This window comes from Gambusia affinis, linkage group LG17 (assembly GCF_019740435.1).
Source record: "Gambusia affinis linkage group LG17, SWU_Gaff_1.0, whole genome shotgun sequence".
Classification (NCBI taxonomy): Eukaryota; Metazoa; Chordata; class Actinopteri; order Cyprinodontiformes; family Poeciliidae; genus Gambusia; species Gambusia affinis.
Genome location: NC_057884.1, coordinates 4,626,134 through 4,642,430, shown reverse-complemented (window position 1 = coordinate 4,642,430; position 16,297 = coordinate 4,626,134). Strand labels below are relative to the sequence as shown.

General features: G+C 40.9%; 1 protein-coding gene across 4 annotated transcripts in view; it reads left to right on the top strand.

Moving 5' to 3' along the window:
• The window catches only part of ap3b1a (adaptor related protein complex 3 subunit beta 1a), a 59,773-nt gene that overhangs the window by 16,351 nt on the left and 27,125 nt on the right, over positions 1 to 16,297 (top strand). For 2 of the 4 annotated variants that reach the window (XM_044095678.1, XM_044095676.1), the window contains exons 7-22: positions 146 to 328; positions 1,327 to 1,479; positions 2,740 to 2,837; positions 3,788 to 3,842; positions 3,932 to 4,003; positions 4,828 to 4,890; positions 4,979 to 5,111; positions 5,184 to 5,293; positions 6,019 to 6,195; positions 7,089 to 7,275; positions 7,534 to 7,575; positions 8,031 to 8,161; positions 9,137 to 9,284; positions 9,554 to 9,731; positions 11,863 to 12,016; positions 13,489 to 13,537. In XM_044095678.1, coding sequence (XP_043951613.1) covers positions 146 to 328; positions 1,327 to 1,479; positions 2,740 to 2,837; positions 3,788 to 3,842; positions 3,932 to 4,003; positions 4,828 to 4,890; positions 4,979 to 5,111; positions 5,184 to 5,293; positions 6,019 to 6,195; positions 7,089 to 7,275; positions 7,534 to 7,575; positions 8,031 to 8,161; positions 9,137 to 9,284; positions 9,554 to 9,731; positions 11,863 to 12,016; positions 13,489 to 13,537 — 1,933 coding nt within the window. The remainder of the gene's footprint in view (positions 1 to 145; positions 329 to 1,326; positions 1,480 to 2,739; positions 2,838 to 3,787; positions 3,843 to 3,931; positions 4,004 to 4,827; positions 4,891 to 4,978; positions 5,112 to 5,183; positions 5,294 to 6,018; positions 6,196 to 7,088; positions 7,276 to 7,533; positions 7,576 to 8,030; positions 8,162 to 9,136; positions 9,285 to 9,553; positions 9,732 to 11,862; positions 12,017 to 13,488; positions 13,538 to 16,297) is intronic. The other 2 variants (XM_044095679.1, XM_044095677.1) reach the window with 1 other exon arrangement.

Sequence of the window (16,297 nt, the reverse complement as noted above, 5' to 3'; positions counted from 1 at the left end):
GTAATTGTACAATTTGTCTGAGGAGAAAGCCGCTTGAAATGTTCACGACCTAAATTAACAGATGTAACCGGAAATAAACGTTGCACTTAAATGGCAAACAGAAAAAACAGAGTTTCTTTGTAACGAAGTGAAACCCGTCCTCCAGCTGGTGGCCGGCAGTGTGGTGATGGCCTTCGAGGAGGTGTGCCCGGACCGCATCGACCTGATCCACATAAACTACAGGAAGCTGTGTAACCTGCTGGTGGACGTGGAGGAGTGGGGCCAGGTGGTCATCATCAACATGCTGACGCGCTACGCCCGGACGCAGTTCGCCAGCCCCTGGAAGGAGGTGAGAGGCGCAGTGTTGTAAACTTGCTGTTACGTTCAAAACACTTACCAGAAAGTGTTTTACTACCAGGTAAAACACTTTCAGGTAAGTTTGAAAGCAGCTTGGTTTTATTTTCGTTCTTTGAAGGGTTTTAAGACCCCAGTATTCCACAGCCTGTAATGATCCAGTTTCATTTTTCTTTTTGGAGCATCAAATGCCAAAACGTTTCAGGACGAAACAGAATCCGCTTGACCTAAAATCGTAAACTGTGAGGAATACTTTCGGTTATAAATGACTTAAATATGACTTTTACTAATGATTGTGACAATATGATGAATATTTCACACAGTCTTCTTATTGGCCTCGTCTTTAAATCGCCAATGTTGTCGAATTATTCCTCATGCGGTCTTGGCGTGACGCTTGGGCGATGTCGCAGTCTGACAGCGGGGAAGTGGGACAGGTGTCCTGTCAGAATGTCAGTTCAAGAAACGCACATGTGGTCAGTGGATGTGCGAAGCTGGTAGAGATTTCCTCCAAAAGACTTGGCAGCTTAAAATGTTATGAAATAGGTGCTGTGGTGGCGCGGGAGTAAAGCACCGACCATGTGTGGAGGCCTTTACCATCGCAGGTTCGAGTCCCGGCCTGATAACCTTTGCTGCATGTTCCCCCCCCTCTCTCTTTACCTACTTTTCTGTCTTACCTCTCAAATAAAGGCCAGTAGATCCAAAACCTTGAAAAAATACTAAAAACATAACATGCTGTGAAAAGACAAAGTTTTCATAGTTTTATTTGTGTATTTTTTTATTTTATTATTTTTTTTTTTTGCATTTCACAATTTTCTCACCCTTTATTTTGACTTATTATGTAAAATCCCAATTAGGAAAACACTGTTTCTGATTGCGACAGCATCATTGATTCTCCAAGAATCCAACTAGAAAGCTTAATGACGTTTAATCCTTTACAAAATCTTTTGGTGTGCATTAGCATCTTGTATGAATGTATTCATTTTAAAATTTCAGGACGGCATTTTGGACGAGAACGAGAAAGCCTTTTACGACTCCGACTCCGAGGAGAAACAAGGCCAGAGAGAAGCAAAGCCGTACATCATGGATCCAGATCACAGGCTGCTGCTGAGGAACACCAAGCCTCTTCTGCAGAGCAGGAACACTGCTGTGAGTTCACACACAACACCTACACAACACCTGCACCTCCTGTTGGAGAACCATCTGAAATAACCTCATCCTGCAGGAACATGTGATGTAAACGTCTGCGCTGGAACTCGGCAGTAATTTTCCATTTCCATCACACTATCAATGTTTCGAGGGCAGAAAAGAGAGGAAACGGGAGCTATCTTATGCTGCCAACGATCAACAGTAACAGCGATGCGTTTTTGTTTTTATTATCAACAATAATCATGGAGGGGAAATTTAAAACGGACTATGACTTTACTGGTTTCCGTCGGTTACAGTTTTTCTTTCCTGAATTGGCAGACACGATGTAAAAGGCGATTGCAGTGACTTTCTATTAATGAAGCTAATATGGAATGAATAAAAAAGCAGTGCCACAGTTGGCCACTAGAGGCTGTCCAGAAAATGTCTCTGATTGAAACGATGTAGAAAAAAACTTATCCTGTGGTGATCAACGGTTCATTTATCACAATGGTGGAAAAAAAGCTCCAATAATTGCTTTTTTTGGGTAATTTTCATTGTTTTTAGGTGTAAACTTTCTCCAAAAATGAAACTTCTCTCTTACCAAATAAACAAATTCACTATTCCAGTTATATTAAATAGGGCAACTGGACACAACAGAGAAATATAAAAAATTAAGAATTTAAAAAGTGGATCACAATAATTGCTGTCAATCTTATTTTGAAATGTAACCAACCAGACAGGCATGTCTAAATGGATAAAACACAAAATTCATCAAGCTTATTAATAAGAATATGAGCAACTATAGTAACTTATGGTTATTATTTTTAGACACACAACCCTCCTTTTCCCATTTTTGTTCTTGCACATCTCTTAGTGAACTTAAGAAAAAACAAAAAAGGAAAGGAAAACTGATTACAGATTTCCATCAGCCAGGAGTCTCAAGGTCTGTGTCTCAGTGTAGCAGCGGGAGGAAAAATGCTCCCAAATGAAAGTGTTGATTAAAATGTGACATGCTGTGTCTTTTACTCGTGACAGCGCAGCGACGTCCTCCATCTTCATAGCTGCCTCGGGCCTTTCATTCTGCCTCCCCACGACGGACACGCGTCTTCCTGCTATTTAAAGCTGCCCCTGAAAAATTACCTTGTGTCTTGAGTGCTTTTGTCGAATGTTTTCCGTGTGTTGATGTGTTCTGGTAAAGGACGAATCTGTAAAAAAAAATAAATAAAAAAAAAAGCAGACTTTGTTTAATGATTGACTGTTTTGTTGTGGTTGTGTGTTCAGGTTGTGATGGCTGTTGCTCAACTTTACTGGCATCTCGCCCCTAAACACGAAGTGAGCATCGTCACTAAATCACTAGTTCGGCTGTTGAGAAGCCACAGGTAACTAAAAAAAAAAAACAACTTCTCACTATTTGGTGTTGTGTTTAAAAAAAAAAGGTGAAATATAGCTCTGCTATGACGGCGTATTAGAGGACCAAAAAAAAGGGGATAATTTCCACCAAAAAAACTCAGAAATGTTGAGATTAATCTGAGAATTTTTCAAGGAAGAAACAAGGAAAACTTTCTGAGCACAAAAAGTTTCTAATTTCTTTTCTTGAAAATATTCAAATTTTGACACTTTTTTTATTATTATTTGCAACTTTGATCCCAGAGAATTTTCTTGTTTTGTTTTGGGGGTTTTTCTTGAAAACTTCTGAAATCATTAAAAACTGCTGAGTTGTTTTTTTTTCTTGAAAATTCCCAACTTTGGGAGCTTTGAGAATTTGCTCGTCTTTTTCTGGAAAATTACTGAGTTTTATTTTCTCTCGAATGTTGTGTCTCAGAAAAAGATGCATTCATTCCAGGTTTGTAAATCTACTGTTTGTAATCCCCCCCCAAAAAAACCCTCTCTTTGAGCCCAGAGAATTTCCTGTTTTTCTTTTTTTTTGACTTGACAGCTTTTAAAATGAATAAAAATTTCAGATTATTTTTTTTTTACAACTTTTGCAGCTCTGAGAATTTCCTTGTATTTTGCTCAAAAACATTTGAGAGAGTTTTTTTTCTCTCAAATGTAAAAACATTCGGAGCTCTGAGAATCTCCATGTTCTTGAGGCTTTTCCCCCCTGCAAATTCACAACTTTTGGAGCTCTGACAATTTCCTTGTCTTTTTCTTGAAAACTTTTTGAGGTTAACCTAAAACTTTCTGAGATTAATCTCGAAGCTTCTGAGTATTTTTATTTTTTTTTGGCAGACATTTACTCCTCTTGTTTCTCTCTACGACGGCCCTAATGTGCCGTTGTACTCTGCGGTCTCTGCACCTTAAGGTTGTTTTCCTTCTTGTTCTCGTGCAGAGAGGTTCAGTACGTCGTGCTGCAGAACATCGCCACCATGTCCATTCAGAGGAAGGTGAGGCTGTTCACAAAACATTAGTGCAGTCAATTCCTCTTATTGCTTTTCCAATAAGTTTTATTTTTCTTTTAATTTGTCTGGAGCAGGGGATGTTTGAGCCGCACATGAAGAGTTTCTATGTCAGGTCCACAGATGCCACACACATAAAAACACTGAAGGTAACAGATTTCTGCTTTATTGCAAACTACACGAGTTTAAAGTGAACCTAAATGATGAGCTCTAATTATTTTACTGCTTGAAACTGTGTTGCTTGGTAACCTGTGGGAAAAATGCAAACTTATGGAAGAGATTGCTATAGCAAAATGTGCTTATTTATAACACGTTTGCCTATTTAATTCATTATAATGTTTCTAAGTTCTTTGGGGAATTAGTTTTCAGGCAAATCAAAGTTAACATTTAAATTATAAAAGTGCATAATATTTTCAAAATTATTAACATTCATTGGCTTTTTGTTATACAATTCTGCAGGTAAATTATTAGTTTAGTGTTAACTTTGCCTACCAATTGATTAGAGGTCAGATCCTCATATGCATGCTGTAAAATTCAATGTGATATCTTAAAGATCAGAAGTATACATACAGAAAAACATGGCCTGTAAGGTCACTCTGTGAGGAGGAAACTCAAACCCTCCAAAAGAAACATCAAAAAGTTTGATTGCAGTTTGGAAATGCACAGAGTGACGAAGACCTTTATTTTTGGAGTCAAGTCCTGGGATCTGATGAAATTAAAGTGGAACTGTTTGTGTCTTTCTCTCATTATTGTGATATTTAGCAAACAGAAATAATTTAGATAATTCAAACGGACCTAAAACAAGAGAAGTTCGATCTGATTTAACTTTAGACTTTAAGAAAAAATGTGTGTGTGTTCTTTTATTGGGTGTGTGTGAACGTCTGGTTTCCACATTGTTTTGTATTTTACAAAATCCCGCTCTGTTTCTTTACCCCACTTTCCGATAATCGAGTTTCTCTAACGATTTTCACAGTTGGAGATCCTGACTAATCTCGCCAACGAAGCCAACATTTCCACCATCCTGAGGGAATTCCAGGTTTGTCGTTTCTCTTAACTTCTTGTCTTCAGTAACCAAGACTTTCCTTTCCTCACCGTTCTGCCTCACGGTTCCGATCGCACTCCAGACCTACGTGAAGAGCCAGGACAAGGCGTTTGCTGCCGCTACCATCCAGGCCATCGGCAGGTGTGCCACCAACATCTCTGAAGTCACGGACACCTGCCTCAACGGTCTGGTGCTGCTGCTTTCCAACAGAGACGGTAGGAAAATGCGCGGCCTCCCGCGTTCATCTCCGGGGCAACCATTGTTAGTCGCTTGGGTTGTTTCGACAGAGACGGTCGTGGCCGAGAGCGTGGTGGTCATCAAGAAGCTGCTGCAGACTCAGCCCACCCAGCACTGTGACATCATCAAGCACATGGCCAAGCTCTTCGACAACATCACCGTACGTGACGTCCTCATCGCTAGCTGCGTTTCCACTGGCAGTGTGCCCAAATCCTTATCGATATTCTGCTGATGTCAAAAGAACACAAGTTTGAATATGCTTGTTCACGTGATAAGTTATTAAAAATCATGGCTGATGTTGATTTAAACAGTTACATGAGATGTATTCATAATTCAGCCATCATAGGAATGCTAGAGTCTTATTGCTAGAGACTCAGAATGTACTGGGTCAACTCTAACGACCCTCTTATACTTTGGAGCCGCTACGTATGCGGCATTTTGGAGAAAATTGTAGTCAGCCATTTTACAGAAGAGCTTTGGATTCAACACGTTCGAATGACACAACTTTTCATGAGCTGTGTGATGCTGTGAGAGCTCTGCGGGAGCCAGGCGCATATTGTTGCAAAACCAAAACAAACTGTCATCCGCCTAGAAAACCACTTCCTGTCGCCTTCTTCATCTTTTCCGGCAGTAGCAACACCCAGCTGTTGATCACGTGACTCGTGTGATGTGAAAAAAAGTGTTTCCATTGATCTGGCTGAAAAACCGCCTCATCCTAGTTCAATAACTATTTAAGTGTTTTCGTAACTCTGCAAATTTATTTTCAGAATTTTAATTTGCGGCATTCTGTGGTTGGTGGAAAGAGCAGCTATTGTTGAACTTTGTTGTTAAACGGCGTACGGTCAGGTGGCCATTTTGCTTCCGTCTTTCACTTTAACTTGGCAGGTCCCCATGGCTCGGGCCAGCATCCTGTGGCTGATGGGGGAGTACTGCGAGAGGGTGCCGAAGATAGCGCCAGATGTACTCCGAAAGATGGCGAAGACTTTCACTTCTGAGGAAGATATCGTAAAGCTGCAGACGGTCAACTTGGCGGCGAAGCTGTACCTGACCAACTCGAAGCAGGTGCAGAAGGAAGGAAAACGTGTTGACAAATTTCTGGTGCTGACCGTAGATCTTTCAAACAAGTATCAAATATTTTCAGATATTTAACTGTAGCGTACAGTTACAGCATGCGAATCACGACGTGGGTGAATGAGAGGTTGTGTTGAAATCATGAATGAACAGGAAGTGCTTTTAGTTGGATAAGATGGAATCACCTTTGTGAAATTTCCAGAGGCTGAGGAAAGTTAAACTATCGACTGACGTATGACGTCACATTCCTGCCAAAAACAGTGAAGAGACGATTAAACAGTCACAATAAAGAATATAATATATTAACTAAAATTTTGCTACATTATTTATATGGTAGTTTGGGTCCTTTACTAATTTGGAAAAAATAAATTAGTGTTTGTGTTTCTAACAGGCCAGCTGTTGACCTGGTTGAAAATGAAACAATTCCAGTTACCAGATAGTTTCCATCTCTACTAAAAATCATGTTCATCTGCCGTACTGGCAATTTATTTACAAACGTTTAGATTAGCCAAATAAAAATCTAACGTTTTCAATATAAACCCTTTCTTGAAGAATTGTAACGTTACTGCTTTTATGACAGTTTAACGTTAGTGTTTAATTTCCTCTATTTCTGTCTCATCCATCATTTCTGACAGAAAACTTTTACAACCATTCATGGTCTTCTTTTAAGCAGAAGAGTCGTATACCAAAAAAATGTTGAAGAATCGGTTTTGAAAAGTAGGAAGGTAAAAGCGTTGGAAAATTTGGCTGAATATTGATGTTATTAGCACTTTGTGCAGACAGAGGCACTAAAAAAAGACCAGCAGCAACGGGAACCTTTCTTTTCAGTAGATCATCTTGTTCATGAATCAGTGGTAAGTCCTACCTTCTCCTTCCACTCCCAGACCAAGCTGTTGACCCAGTACATTCTCAACCTCGGCAAATACGACCAGAACTACGACATTCGAGACCGGACGCGCTTCATCCGACAGCTGATTGTGCCCAGCGAGAAGAGCGGCGCCCTCAACAAGTACGCCCGCCGCATCCTGCTGGCCTCCAAGCCGGCGCCGGTCCTCGAGTCCGCTTTCAAAGGTACTCCATCCGCTCGTCGTTTTCACCTCTAAGCCGTATTTTTGAAACGTATTAGGCCTCCTAAACCACTTTTCTAGTTGCGATTAAATCCATTACTTTCTCCTGCCTGTTTTTCTTAAACCAGAAGAGAATTTCTGAATATGAATTAGGGGAAGCTTTACTTCAAATTGAGTGGCTCTGTTTCCAGTGGATTCAGGCGGCGCTTTGATTATGCTGGTGTGTGTGTGTGTGTGTGTGTGTGTGTGTGTCTCTTTGAAGGGCAGTTAGGTCAGACCCCTTTACCTTGGACTAATGAGATGGGTAAATTATCGAGCCGGCGCTAACCTTTGTTGAGACACTGGGAGGTGGGGAAAAAAAAACTTCATTTTCTCTCTTCCTCCTTGACAAAATGGACAAAACAGCCTCCTGTAACATTAAAATTCACAGGCGGTTTGCACCCACTAGATGTTTATGGATGGCCTTATTCACTCCTGTCATTCTTAATATTCACAAGTGAAGTTTTCTTTTTTTTTTTCTTTTCTGTCAAACAGACGAGCACTGTTTTGTTTTGTTTTTTTCTTTCACCCTCTAAGGACAAAAGCACTCGTTATCCTGTTGGCCACAGAGGAAAAGTAACGGGTGATTGTGGTGATAAATGGCGAAAATAAATCTTCCTCGACACCCAATCACCGACTTCTTCACTGACAACTGAGCTTCTTGCTAATTTGTGTCGGATTTCTTTGACTTCCTTTCATTTTCCTCCTCTTTGCGTTCAGACAGAGACCGTTTCCAGCTGGGGACCCTCTCCCACAGCCTGAACATTAAAACCACCGGCTACCAGGAGCTGTCCGACTGGCCAGCGGTGGCACCGGATCCGTCTGTGAGGAACGTGGAAGTGATCGAACCGGTACAGTTTTTATCGGAAACATTCTCATTTAGCAGGTTTTGACGTATTCAAGTTACTCCAGCAGTGAACTGCAATAGGTACACCTTCAGATACATTGAATTAATTTGAATGCACATATTTCATGTCATCATCATCATCATCATCATCTGCCACGTTAATACTTACTGTCATATTTAACATACAGACCATTCAGGGATGAGAAAGAAAAAACATTTGGAGCATCTCTGTTTCTCACCAGCCCCATAGTTAAATTGTCACCTAGTTTCTTGAACATTTCTGTATTTTGCCCTGTTTTACTCCCCCAACAGGCTTAAAAATAACAATAAGGTTTGTGAAAAATATGTATTTAAGGGAGAAAGTGAAAACTGGGTGTGAGTAGCCTGATTGACAGCGCTAAGACCCGCCTCCTTGCTCTGATTGGTCGTTTCTGCAGATGGCAGCAGGAGCATCGAGGAGGCAGTGGAGCTCTTTTTCTTTTTCATAGAGTATCTGTCTCAGGACATAGTGGCATTTTTAACAAATATTTTAAAAGATACATATTTTTACTGCAAGTTTTAGCCCTCAAATTGGCCATAATATGGAGTCCTGTCCAGTTCGTTTCGCCCGTTTAATAGATGATCCAAGAGGGAATGAAGGATTTGCATTTGTACTTTAAAGTATTTGTCCATAACTCACTTTGGATTGCACAAAACTCAAAACGCAGCATCAGATAACACCTGCAAAGTGAAAGCTGATTAACACCCACCGCTGAAAGCCAGCAGAAAAATGTCTGGAGAAACGAAATTTGCTGCTCATTCACTTCTCCGTCCATTTAAATCTTTTAAACTCTAAATTGAAACAACTGCCTTTAAATAAAGCTTTGATATTTTTAAATGTGGCCTTTTAACAAAAAAGAAGAAAAAATCTAATTGCTGAGCTTGTTTATTATCTCTCGTTGCTCTCGGCAACATAATTTGATGTGTCGCATCGCTTTAGGTACAAGAGTGGGCGCCGTCTCTGGGGAAAGCCAAGAAACCCAAATCTGATAAGTTCTACTCGGACGATGAGGAGAAGGAGGAGGAAGGATCTGGAAGTGGCAGTGAAGACAGCAGCAGCAGAAGCAGCAGCAGCAGCAGCAGTGAAGGTATGTTTGTGTTTTGGAGTTTAAATGTTACAGTGGGTTTCGGAAACTGATAGAAATGCTTTTTTTATTCCTTTAGATTTTGACAGAAATCGATTTTATTTTACTTTATTATTAGAAAATATTTGGAACGTGAATTAAATAGTTCGGCTGATTTCAGATGGCAATTTAAAACAAATTCAATTAAATTAAACACACAAACTACACCAAAATAAGATTCATTTGAGTAAAAATAACCACATTGAACCTGCAGTTATGCTGTTGTTCTTTAGAGTCAGGCAGTGAGAGCGAAGAGGAGAGCAGCAGAGACCTGGAGAAGACCTCCAGCGATTCCGAAAAGAGTTCGAGCGGATCCGAAGCGAGCTCCAGCGAGTCTGAATCCCAACAAAAGAAGAAGAAACGAGCTAAGAAGGTGACCCCGAGGAAAAGCAAGCAGGCCGCTGCGGACAGGTGAGGTGAAATCCACCCTTTCTGCCAGATTCTCCAGGTTTCACAAATCACTAACTACGCTGTGTAGAGTCAGTCATTATTAAAGCATAACTTTACCAAATTCGACTGGGATGAATTTCTAATACAATATAGACTTAAAAGAAAAATGTACCAATTTTGCATCCGATTAATCAGCCACTCATCAAAATAATCGTTTAATCGATAACTAAATTAATTGTTAGTTGCAGCCCTACTCATAGTTGCCAAATCCAGTGGAGTAACGCTTTACTCCACTGCCACATCGAAAGCTGTGAATCGATGCTAGCTTTAGCATCATTAGCTTTTGAAGAAAACAAAGTTTTCCCCATTTGGATAATTTGTCTCCCACACAAAAACTACTTATCTTTTTTCTTTTCTTTTTTTTCCCCTCCTTTCATAGAGGTAACATTGACGTCCATTCAGGAAGCTTATTGCAACCAATAAAGTTTGCAGAATAAACTATAAATCCATGCAAATTTAATGTACTGCAGCGTCTGTCCTTTCTTCACCACACAAACCCTCTCTCTCCCTCTCTGTCGGGTCGGCCGGTCTGCAGGAGTGTCGCTGGCGTGAGTTCCATTAACAAGCTAATCAAGGAGAATTTTCCTCCAGTAGCGTAACCCACATTTACATGGCTAATGGATAATGACTTTTGATTGGTCATTTAGCAGCCTGGTGTTACCAATAAACGAGATTTGAGTCATTACTACAGAATATGCTCACGCACTCTCCCTTACACAACTGGCAAATTTAGTTTCTTACACAGCGCACTTCATTTACTCATGGACACACAAAATCACCGAACGTACCTGATTTTTATTTTTTTTTTCTTTCTTTCTTTTCTTTTTTTTTTTTTTTTTTTGCTGTGTGACAGGCTGCCGGCTGACCCTGTTCTCTCCATTAGAGAGTATAATTAGAGCAACTCACCCCAGTGCTCAAACACACCAGAACACGCGCACACACGCGTACAGTCGGTAATTAGAGCCGCTCACCCCAGTGCTTCCACAACAAACACAGCATAATGCCCTCATTATGGCCCAGTCATTTCAGGCAGGGCCTAATCAGTCCCACAGTGATTTATATCACTTTTTCCTGTTCGCAGCAAATGAAATCTGTAGGCCAAATTAATACTGGCTTTTCATCATCGCCCAAGTTAAAAAGCCAGTTACCGTCACAATTCCCCTCATTAATTTAACGGCTGAAAATCCCAGGCAGGCGGAGTAAACACTCATTATTGGAACAAATTGAAGAGGGACAGAGCAAGTGAAAGAGAGGGGAGAAAGATGGAGAAAATCTTTCTTGACTGAGCGCCGCATTGAATTCACTTTGCAAACAAAAACAGATTGATCGTTGTTTTGATCGGGTACACTGAAAGCTTTCAGACGCCTGAAAGTTTGTTTTGCTGCCACTTCTCAACGCAATTTTTTTTTTTTCCCCTCCAGTGTTTTTGTTACAGCTGAATGTGTTTAACGTGACTCAGTTATTTCACTTATAAACTAAGTTATTAGGGATTAATCGCTTTTTTCACTTCCGATAACAATATCAGAGAATTGGTATCGGTCGATACAATCCGATACAGAAAAACGGTGCTGAATTGACTTAATACGATTATTATTATTATTATTTTTTTTTTACACAGACATGAATGTACTGAATTACACACTTATTTGTTGACACTTACTTACACCAATAGCTTCACAATCTTGGTCAAACATGTAAAAACAACAACTTTAATTTGTTCAGTCAGTGCAATTAGGAGTAGAGCAGCCAACGTAGAATTAACAATATAGAACCTGACTAAAGAAAAAGGCTGACTGTGTTGGTCAAACATGTAAAAATAAACTGCAACAAACCTGTCAAGTTATTCAGAAAGTGGAATTAGAAATTCTATATATAATGTAAAATAATGACGTTGCTCAGAGCGCAAAACATAGAATTAGACTGAACAGATCCGACCTCGTCAGTTGTCACAGATACACAATCTAGAATTTTTTTTTACAATTTCAGGACCAGTGCATCTCTAGAAAATATTAATATAATGGGAAAATGTTTGTGCTGAAACTTCCTTGTATGTTTGAGGCATTTTGTTTTTCCTTTTGCCTGATTGTTTTAGTGACTCTGATGAAAATGGAAACGGCCCTGTGGGCAAAACCAGCAGCTCATCCGCCGAAAGCTCCTCCGACTCGGAGTCTGACTCTGAGGAGGACTCCTCCTCCGACGACTCTCCAGCTCCGCAGAAGAAGACCGTCGCAAAGACTAAACCGAAGGTGATGTCGCCCTTCAACGTCATTATAGCTTGGCACAGCTGAGCAGAGCTACTTGCTTAGCTGAAGCAAGTTCCTCAAAGTCCTGACTTTGCAATTCAGAGTTAGCACAACTTTGAGTTAGAGTGCAAATCCATCCTTTTGCTCTTGAAATGTTTAGTCCACTTGTGTCACAAGTCAATAAATTTAATTATTACAGCCAATCAAATGCTACAAATCTTCACATTTCCTCTCTCATAAAACAACAGTAACACATGTATCATATGAAAACGGTCTGAAAACAACCATATTATCATTTATCGCAATAATTACAGCAAAACTTACAGTGACAGCATTTGGTCTCATCTGATCCCCAACATCGTATAGAGATCTCTGCACACTAAACGGTTTGTAGACTGCCAGTAAAATATTGAGCTTTAGAGCTTATTAAAGAGATAAAAGAAAACCTGAAAGTAGACCTACAGAACGTTGGCTTCACTGGATTAACGTTGCTGAGGGCTGCTGATAAAAAGCTGCAGTGGAACATTCACTTTCATGTTGTAACGTTCATCTGTGTGGTACGAGACGAAGCCATGTTGATGGGATATAATGGGGTTGAAATTGTAAACAGGAGAGCAGTCCTCTTCTTTTCAGCTCCCACTGAGTATTAACAGGATATTCTCCCAGCTGTGTGTGCTGAAAGCTTCAAAATCCTGATTTACTCTCTGGGATATCATTTGGCTCCATGGCATCTCCTTTATTTTGTTTTTCTCTTTCACCCCTTTTATGTTTTTCCCCCCCGCACCCCCAGTTCTCACAATCTTTTTCTTACCTGTTACGCTCATCACATTATCTTTCTCTCACCCTTTTTGCCGTTCGGCACTATGAAATTCTCATTTCATTCACTTTGTCATTTGGTTATGGCCTATGAATTATGCATCTTTTTCCCTCAGCCATTTTTTTCCTGCACGGCTCTTTCAGACCGCTATTCCAGTAACAGGGTTTCCGTCTCTATTACCCCCACCAAGCTTCGATCAGAGAAAATCTGATAAGATACGGCCGCCTGGAACTTTACGGTTTGTTTTGTTTTTTTCTTTACTCCTGTTTGCCTCTCACTCCTCTGTCCTGTTCGTTTGCTGCGTATCTAGCCTGGAGTTGGCAGAGTGGGATTTTATGGTTCTTTATGCGATGTGATAAACTCAGCTTGGTTAGGTGGGTGTAGAGAAAGGGTGATAAAAACGTGTTCATATGTTTAAATCTGATTTTTATTGCAGGTTTGTGAGATTGAAGCATGTGTGCTTTTCTCTACCAGACTCTGCGTGGCACAAGTCGCATAGAAATGTAAACCAATTGATTTGGGGAGGAATGTGTAACATCTTCAAGGTCTCGTTATTGAAATGTCTCTCTCTAGATGGAATTCCCACAATGCTTCAGTTCATCTTCTTGTTGCTTTTTATTTTTACGCTCATTGTGAATTTGCTGTGCTTGCTTTTTAGGTGGAGGTAAAGTCCAAGAAGGAAGTTTCTTTATTGGATCTAGATGACTGTAAGTTTATCTGTCCGTTCTAAGCCTGGTTACCTGTAAACTATAGTGAAACTCAGTGTAGCCGCTAGCGCCTGAGCATATTTAAAATCCATGAATACTTGAGACCACCTCCAAAATTTCTCAACACAGCCTGTTTTAATCGTTTACATACCAAATATACCTGATTATGCATTAATACACAGTGTAGAAACCATTGTAGCACTACTCTTTTTAATTCTATTCATTCACTATATTTAAAATTTTAATGTTTACTTTGTTTTTAATCTGCTTGATTTTAAAAAAAAATCTTTTATTACCATCTTCTTTTTGTATGTTTTTAATTTTCTTGTACAAGCACTTTGAATTGTCTTTGGCTGAAAGGTGCTATGTAAATAAAGTCGCCTTGCCATTCTGCAGAAGCTAATGCTGCATCCCACTTACCTCAGGAGTTGGAACTCGGAGCTGTAAATACCGTCATAGACAAGTTAACAGCATTCCAGTGAACTTAGTCGGAAAAGTCAGGATTCGTGTATCGTAAAGCCCAAGCAGCCATTTCCGCAGTGCCTCTTACGAACATCGAACTGTACCTTCCACAACATCCATCCATCCATCATCTTCCACTTATCCGGGGTCGAGTCGTGGGGGTAGCAGCTTCAGAAGGGAGGCCCAGACTTCCCTCTCCACAGCCACTTCTTCCAGCTCCTCCGGAGGAATCCCAGCCAAGACACATAATCCCTCCAGCGTGTCCTGGGTCTTCCCCGGGGTCTCCTCCTGGTGGGACGTGCCCGGAACACCTCACCAGGGAGGCGTCCAGGAGGCATCCTGACCAGATGCCCGAGCCACCTCAACTGGCCCCTCTCGACGTGAAGGAGCAGCGGCTCTACTCTGAGTCGCTCCCAGATGACTGAGCTTCTCACCCTATCTCTAAGGGAGAGCCCAGCCACCCTACGGAGAAAACCCATTTTGGCCACTTGTATCCACGATCTCGTTCTTTCGGTCATGACCCAAAGCTCATGACCATAGATGAGGGTGGGAACGTAGATCGACCGGTAAATCGAGAACTTCGCTTTTTGGCTCAGCTCTCTCTTCACCACGACAGACCGGTACAGCGCCCGCTTGACGGCAGACGCTGCGCCAATCCACCTGTCGATCTCCCGCTCCCTTCTTCCCCCATTCGTGAACAAGATCCCGAGATACTTGGGGCAGGACACCCCCCCCTGACCCGGAGAAGGCACTCTACCCGGAAAAGGGGGCTTCCACAACAGCACATTTCATTGTTCAGTTTAGCTAAAGGCGCTACACGTGTCACTGGTTTCGGACGCACTCTTACAAGTATGACTTGTAAAAATAAACATGTTTTCACCACAGTTTACTGTTGTTGATATGAGGAGCGGCCACACTGAATCTTGATGTTGTCTTTTTGAAAGATTCTCAGAATATTTGAAGCGGACGTCCAACTTTGGGAGTCGTGGAGAGTTCCAGTCCATTTTCGCTAACTTGGAAGTCAAAATTTCTGAGTCCCGACTACAAATGCAACGCGGCATAAAATCTAGAGTCTCCTTTATTGTTGTTCCAATGCAAAATAAATGCAGGTCATGGATTGACTGATTTGCTAATACCAGCCAATGGCGTGTGAAGTGCCCAGTTGCTTCCAGCTTCACAAGTTGCATTTTCTTCCAAACATTTTACATACATTTTCAACAAATAAGTTGCGAGTCACATTCCACAGAAAACTAATCAAATACAGAAAGTTGACTAGGTAGTGGTCCACTGTGTTCAGATTTGTGTTCTGCATCATCATCCTGCCTCATCCCTGATTGGCTGTAGGAACAATAATGACTCTCAGATAGTAGGATTATTCACCCAAAATTAATCTTCCGTAGATGGAAGGACTGTACTTTTATTTATGAGATGGTCAGAGAGACAGTTTCTGTCAGTGTCAAATTTGCTCCATGAAAACCTGGTTGCTCCATAATGCAGGGTTCATAAATATTAACACACATGTCAGCAAATTATATATTGTTTGTACTGCAGAACTTTGTTATGGAGAATCCTCTCCAACTTAAAAAAACTTGGAATCTGGACTGACCACACTTGCTTTAGGTGACTCTAGATCACCTAAAAGGCCCAGATGTTCTTTCTGTTCTTGCAATCAACAATTCATGCCTGTTTACTAATAAATACCACACCTCAATTTGTATGGATTGATCGCCACACAGGTGAGTATGACTCTGAAGGAGAAGGGTGCACACCTCCAAATTGCACCCACGGTTAGTTACGCTGGTTGCTGGGAGTCTAAAGGAAGTTGAGAATGATTATAGTGAGTGTGGAGTGATCTTCCTACATAAAGCTACAAGCTAATGAGACATCCACGAGAGTTTTGCCAAGATGGGGAGCACATGTTGATGTTTTAGGACAAAGAGGGGAATACCTTCTGTTTTTTCTTGGCATTAAGAAGGTAGAAAGTATTCACACTAAATTATTTTTTTCCTAATTTGCTGGAACCCATCCAGATTTAACTGAACATGAAGGCCTTTGGGGAGTCTACAATAGCCCTTATCCATTGTTGAGGGGGCTTAATGATTGTGTATTCTCAGTTTTTACCTTTTTGATCTTATAGCTTAACACAACCAGTTTGCCAGTCTCAATAAAGACATTTTATGTATGGCTAGACAGTCGGGGGTGGGCACTCCTGATCCTCGAGGGCTGGTGTCCTGCAACGTTTAGATGTTTTTAGATGTTTCTCACACCTGAGTCAAATAATGAGGTCATTAGCAGGAC